We start from the raw sequence: 7,017 nt of genomic DNA on the forward strand, positions 1-7,017 counted from the left end.
TAAATACAGCAAAATTTTATTAAATATACCTTCCAATTCATGAACAACCACTGTAATTGAACATCTAAGAAATTTTGTTGGCAACACAGGCACAAAAGGTTCAGACAACTCAAGCTTACTGGCAGTCTTACCTGCTACTCAGTCTTAGTTGCTGCTGCCACTTGGTACACATACTGATCGCTAGAACGGGAAAATTCAAGAACCATTTCTGACCCCTAGGTTTTTGCTGTGGATCTGAACAAAGTATCCCAAATTAATTTCTGCTTTCATTGGAGGGTCAGGAAAAACAAATTCTGCCGAACTCTTGATTTTCTTTCTCATTCTGGAAACTTCATTGTATATGTATTTTGTTTGCCTATACTTACTTTTTACCAGTGCGAGGATAGAATGGTTTGCAAAAGGAGAAAACTGCATGTGTGTAGCCCCACCTTTAGCATCTAATTCTAGAAATTGCCTAAACATAGAAAAATCATCAAAGAATGATCTTCCTCTGCTCTGCTGCCTTTCTGGGGATGTGCTCTGTCAGGTCCTTTACTTCTGCTGCAGCTCTAATGCTCCATTCATACAATCAAAAGCTATTAGGCCTGAATATGAATCCACATCTTTAAAACTGTCCATGCTAACTGGTATACTGAAAATAAAATGTAATCTATATAGTCACTTCGTTAAGAAGCTAATCATAAAACCACAATTACCACACTCAAAGAGTAGTTTTAGCTATATATTTTGAGTTCTTCTTCTACACACTGCGCAAAAAGGTTAACCACTTGGTTAATGTCAAGACATCCATTTTGCAGGATTGATTCCATTTCACTTATCTTCTGTTTCTCCAACTCCTGTATCTCTTTCAGCATTTCTTTACCTTTGCCCTGCAAAAAGAAACATCTGTGTATCACTAAAGACTATACAGAGTATGCAGTGTTCATGCTGAAGAAATTCTGTTGCACTGTCTTTATTTTAACCTCTTAATAGTTTCTAGGGTACAAGTTGTGTTGGTAGAAGTTAGCACATGACAGGTTTTCTTAGATATCTTCCCTAATATGCAGCACTCGCTTGAAAATAAAAGCTGCTGCAAATTAAAGCTGCTCTTGGTACTTATGCTACCAAGACTTAAGTGGGCATATGTCTTATATTTTAGAACATATATATTTAAATAGGAGAAGCTACTGTTAAAAGTAAGCAATTACCTCCCTGCTTCACCTTTGGTGCAGCTATCTTTGTGATCTTGTTTCCTTTCCTGTCCATACCAAGCGATGCTAAAAGCTATGTTCTCCTTACTGCCTGAGACCAGGGTCCTGAAGAGTTCTAAGCACTCTTCTCAGGACCTGTATATTTGCCTGTGACTGCTCCAGCACTTCTCCATTATCTGACTAGTGCAGGAGTGTGTGTGGCCCTGCTGCTTTGCAAGATGAGTGGTACAGATATTTGTCCAGGGCTAAGCCTGGGGCCACAGCAAAGTGCTAGTTGCAATTTTTAGCGTTTCAAACATATGCCTGCCAGATGCCAAGATGATGGGCTTCTGGTGCACTACAGTGTTCTTCACAATCCATCAAAGGGCATTAAATGGTATCACATTAACAAAATGTGAGCAAGAAGCTTATATAAACCACCTGCTTGCATTGAAATCTAATTTAATCAACGTACCTTGATAGTTCCCATAACTACAGCAGCACTTTCATGTTTTTTATAGAGCTCATGTCTTCGATCTGGCTTACTCTGAAAACGTGGTTGCTTCTTAACTGGATCGTCATGACCAAATGTAGGGGAGCTAGTTTTTAATAACTGAGTAATATTGGGCACAAAAATGAAAGGTTTGAATACAGACCTAGAAAGAGAAAATAGAACAGAGATCTTTTACTGATACATTTTTGTTAAAATTGTTGAGTCAAATTGCTGTATTTTTCTCCATTCTACTAATTACTTTTTTTTTTTTTAAGATTTCTTTCTTAAACCTCCTTAGTGATATTTAAATCAGTGTCATAGCAGTGTTTTGCTAGGTGGGTTGGTAGATAGCTTTAATGTACCTCATGTTCCTCCTACTTTTTTATTGTGCTTTTTCAGGGGAAAATGAACAAACAAAAAAAGCAAAAAGGAATATAGTTAGACAAATTGCAACACTTTACATTTAGATATTTGCTGCTTTTTATCCTAACTACTTGCTGCTACATCACCTCGCAGGATCTGGAGTTCCAGTAAAGAAGTGAATACAGGGCAGATCAGGATTCTCGGGCAACACAGACACCATGCTTCCAGTTGTCATAAATCCACCTTCCATATTAATGCCACTTTCTTTGTCACGAAGAATTTCCATCATTATTTCAGAAGTGATAGAACCTGTTTCAGATACAATACAATTATTTGCACACAGCACTACTTAAAATACAAAATACTACACTACTTATTGTACTAAAAGGCATGCTGTCTGCACTGTGTGCTTTTTGCTTCAGTAGGCACACCTGTTGTAATTTGTGTTGGCAGAAAAAAAAGACACTCTAATGGCATATCTTAATATGCAACACACTTAAGTATTTGGGGAAAAATAATAATTTTTTTTTCAAAGAGTAGGTGATAATGAGCTGTAACATTTATGATTTAGAAAAGAGGGTGAATGATGACATACAGTGTGTCCCAGAAAGGTAAAATACATATGGCTAGCAAATGGTCTCTCACACAGTAACTCTTCAGGTGACAGTTAGTTGCTTTGATTAAAGGTTGAACTTTCTGAGCACTGTGTGGAAGTTAACATAAATCACTATAACAGTTAACAGTATTTGTATACAGTTAATGCCACTCAGTTGCTTTGGAAATGTAAAAATAATAACACTGTGCATGAATTTTGTGTGTAACTGAAAATGAAATGCCAAGACAGTCACTTTTTTTTATTTACTATTTCAATCACCTGACCACCTAGAACACTTAGACTTCAAGCAATAGTTGTAAGGATGCACTGGAATAACAACATGTTATTTACTCACAATCAACAGAAACTACAATAGTACATCCATTTGTAAAGAAGTCTTAATCAACTACCTATGTGAGGTACAGTGCTAAAACACGAACCCCTTTCCACACAGACTTCTGCATCTGGTGTTCAAATGATACTGCTGTTCACGTAGCATACACAGATGCTTAAATACTGGCATGGTATCATTAGGCAATCCAATATTCTAATAGTCAGCAATTGCAGTTTTCTTTTCAAATTTGGTGTAATTGTTGAGCGTACGCTCATGGCAGAAAAACATCACCTACCGTTTAACCTTCTAGCGTTTCACTTGCTGAAGTTCTAGCTGCATAAAGATTCACCTACCGTTTAACCTTCTAGCGTTTCACTTGCTGAAGTTCTAGCTGCATAAAGATTCATGTTTTTTTTCAACTGCCTTGCTGCATCCTTTTAAAATAATCACTCTGCTGCTAATTCAGGTGTCTCCAGTATATATATATATTTTTTACACGATTCAAATAGCCTGTAGACAGACACACAGCACTGCATTTCAGCAAGGAAGTGCTCATAAGTATTCCCATAGTTGCCTTGGAAAGTCAGAGAATTCAAGAATTTAGCAAGCTAGATGAATCAAAGAAATTAAAAGGAAGCAAGAGTCAATTTGTCAACCGTAAGTTGGCAACTTGTCCAGCAGGAAAGAAGGTATCGTGTATTTTCCACCAGACATTTTATTATTTTTTATTCCTGAAATACATTCCCTGTCTTTTGAAATACACATAATGTTTATATAAAAATGGTCTTCACAACGTAGGTGGCCTGGAAAAAAACCTGTTGTGCACTGAGTGAAAAAAATAAGAAGGGGAGATACAGAAACCAGTGATTTTACTGATGCTGTAAACCAAACAGCTTTTAGATAGGGCACCTATTTAAAATAAATCTAAACAAACTGAAACCACATGAGGCTGATAACCTGAACACCCAGTGTGATTTTTAAAATGGTTCATGTAAATGCCTGAAAATGGGGATTTAGAATGAAAACACTGACAGAATCTCAACATTGTTATAATACAAGTAAATACTGGTATTATGAAAATGCTTTCAGTATTCAGAACCTGCAATTCCCAAAATGAATGCAGGATTTACATGATCACTAGAGCAGGACAGCAAAAAGTAATTCATTCTGATGCATTAACTAAAGGCTAACCCTGGTCTGGCAGAGCTCAGCCAAATAAATAAAAAAAACACAGGGATTCAATGTAATTTTGGCTCAGATTAATTACTTAAAATGAACAAGTGAATACAGATGCAGGGAAAGCCTGCCAGGTGGATGCAGTTACAAGAGAGTAATAGCTTCTTCCTATAGAGTTCTGATAAGAAGCACCTACTTTAGAGTACACAAAATTATTTTGTTCTGCCCTCAGTGCGTTTTATTAGACTACACAAGGTTAGAGTAGCAGTTCTTGTGAAACTACAAAGATGTAAAAACAAATCTCTAAAACCAAATCTAAGATACACATCTGAATGCTGTGCTGTTGTCTTAGGCCTATATGAATGGTACCAAACTGAAATTGTTCATGAGGTTCTGTTTGTGGCTGCAAACCGTTTGGAGTCTGTTATAGCTTCTGGGTTTTGGTGTTTTGTTTTGGGGCTTTGTTTTTTTTTTTTACTTAGAGGTACAGTAGTAATATATAGCCTATCAAAATGTTTCAGAGCTAGGTCTTATGGAATATGTAGTGATATGGTCCTAATGTGACTTCTCAATGTTGTTAATGTAGATGTGTATGTTTGATATTTGACCCTTGTTTTTATTTTTCCTCATTAACAAATTGACAAAAACAGATAGAAGATGTCAAGTTCAGCGTTTCTCCTTTAGCCAAAGTTATTCTAGTAAGTTCTCGTTCACCAAATCTTGCAAATGACTACCCATGAGAGATGTCTGATGATTTATGGTTTAATGTGGCACACTAAATGCTTTGCATTTCTTAAAAACAATATCAAAAATGATACCTTTGTGTTTGTTCAGAAGTTTATAGCCTTCACAATATCGGCCTCTGGATGTGGTCATTCTGGCCGTATCTACATAAGAATATGTGGCAGCAAAATCAAATTCCTTTTTCCCATCCCACCAGCCCTTGCTTTTGGCATATTCCTTCAATTCTGGGTGTTCTCTGTCAATCTTAGTTGTGATAGAGAGCTGGTTGGAAATATTTCGTACACCTCCTGTTTTTAAGGTGAGGAAAGAATAATTTTAATACATTGAGTACTTTTTCTTGTTATTTTGTTTAAAATTAACTTACTAAAGCAAATTATGCACTGAAGAGTTTCCTGCAAGTCCTGCGGTTTATTTCTGGCCCTCTCTCCCTCGCTACATGTATCCTTCTGACTCAAATTCCACTGCCACTCAGTTTTGACTCATTCACCTCTATTGCCAACATCATATTTCATGTCAGTCCTGACTACTCCCATCTTTACATTCTCCCTCCTAGACCTCCAAAGGCAGAACTTGTCCTTCTAGGGCCACGGAAGAATCAGCCCACCGCACTGACCCTGTCATTATTACCCTGTCACCAAATGAAATTGTCATTGATTGCCACCATCCTTAAGACCATACATCTGCTGTCATTCCCACGCTGACCTTCTTCTTGTCCTGTTTTCCAAGTGCAGGAGTGGTCATTTTTGACTCTGGCAAGGCCCCCTGTGACTCAGCTCCTCTGTGAAACCACTAGTGTCTCCACACTGATGCCCTAGGAAGCAATTCCTGTTCTTTATAGGCACAGGTACATATCTGGAGGCTAGTATGATGCCTTAATAAAATGGTAAACACAAAGTAAAGGACAGCTAATTGCCATTACATTTGAAATGTTTAAGGGGAAGATGATCATACATACCTTCTACTTTTTCTGCTGCCCAGTACTTTCCTGACGTCTCCAGCACCCATGCTTCCTTTCTGTCAGCTATCAGGAAACTGTTATGGTATGTAAATGCCATGGGGCTCTCCATACAGTTTCCTCCCTGTCCATGTTTTTCTAGCAAGTCAACAATGATGGTAAGAGCCTTTTCAGCTGTGTCTGCTCTTTCGAGTCCAAGCCTAAAGCAAAAGGAAAATGTTATTTTTGGAACTATAAGCTTTACCTACAACTGTTAAGCCTGAATATACAAATGGAATAATATTTCTGAGTATACCTGATGCTTGTACGATCCGGTAAGAGAAAGGAGCAAGCCGTTTAAAGGGCTTGTCTGAAATAGGTCCCATATACCCTTGACACGGGAAAAAACAACCAAATGGAAGTATGGAAAGGCAGGGAGAGGGCTCCTAGGAAACACCTACAAGTCCTGTGTGGGTATTGGACAGGGGCAAACTGTCCAATCCCCAGGCGACCGCCTGCTGTAGGTTAGCCAGAGTTACCCTGGCACCCAGCGAGGCACACGCGGGCATTAGTTACTTGGAGATGCGCGGCTGAGACTAAAACATAAAAGTGCGTGCATGAAAGATGGGGAAATAGGGAATGAACACAGACCCTAGAAAAGGGCCCAAACACCAGTTACTGAAGTTCTTGTCAAGAGTCCTGTTTCGGTTTAGTATGAGCCCGGTCCCCTTTTCCCTGGCCAACCTCACGAGGTCCATGCCGAGGAGCGCCTCGCCGTCGTCGACCTCCTCCCGGCCCCACACGGCTTCGTTGCCGATGCACACGCCGTGCTCGTTGGCGCCCATCTCCGCACCCCAGAGCCAGGCGGGGCGGCTCAGCACCACGGCGTGGGTCCGCTCCGCCTGCTCCACCTCCAGGTAGGTGCACTGCGAGAGGCCGGTCAGCCGCGGCCCCGCCGGGAGGCACCGGGACGGGGAGCGGGGGGGCGGGCGCAGCCGCCCGGCTCACCTGCAGCGCGGCGCCTGGCGGGTGCGCGGCGCTCGGGAAGAACACGATCTCCTGCACCTCGTCCGCCGGGCGGTCCGAGTTCTTCCCGAAGACCACGCGGGCCCCCGCCGCGGCGGGCGGCAGCGCCACGAAGGTGTCGCAGGAACGGGGCGGTGGCGACCGGGCCGCCATGTTGGCTGCGGGGCGATACCGCGCGGCCGC

At 40.8% G+C, this 7,017-nt stretch overlaps 1 protein-coding gene across 1 annotated transcript; it reads right to left on the reverse strand.

The window, feature by feature from the left end:
• On the reverse strand, positions 1-7,006 carry SCRN3 (secernin 3). The gene is made up of 7 exons (XM_069861092.1): positions 6,817-7,006; positions 6,553-6,734; positions 5,830-6,029; positions 4,949-5,161; positions 2,172-2,334; positions 1,645-1,825; positions 1-869 (listed from the first exon to the last, which is right to left on the reverse strand). The coding sequence occupies exons 1-7, from the start codon at positions 6,985-6,987 to the stop codon at positions 714-716; spliced, it is 1,266 nt and encodes a 421-aa protein (XP_069717193.1). The 5' UTR covers positions 6,988-7,006; the 3' UTR covers positions 1-713.
• Positions 7,007-7,017: the final 11 nt, after the last annotated feature.

This window comes from Phaenicophaeus curvirostris, chromosome 7, assembly GCF_032191515.1.
Source record: "Phaenicophaeus curvirostris isolate KB17595 chromosome 7, BPBGC_Pcur_1.0, whole genome shotgun sequence".
NCBI lineage: Eukaryota > Metazoa > Chordata > Aves > Cuculiformes > Cuculidae > Phaenicophaeus > Phaenicophaeus curvirostris.

Coding starts and splice junctions, on each gene's coding strand:
- SCRN3 (XM_069861092.1), bottom strand. CDS start 6,987: ATGGCGGCCCGGTCGCCACCGCCCCGTTCCTGCGACACCTTCGTGGCG. Junction 2,335..4,948: donor ACTTCTGAACAAACACAAAG/GTATCATTTTTG, acceptor TATCTGAAACAG/GTTCTATCACTTCTGAAATA. Junction 1,826..2,171: donor GGAACTCCAGATCCTGCGAG/GTGATGTAGCAG, acceptor TTCTCTTTCTAG/GTCTGTATTCAAACCTTTCA.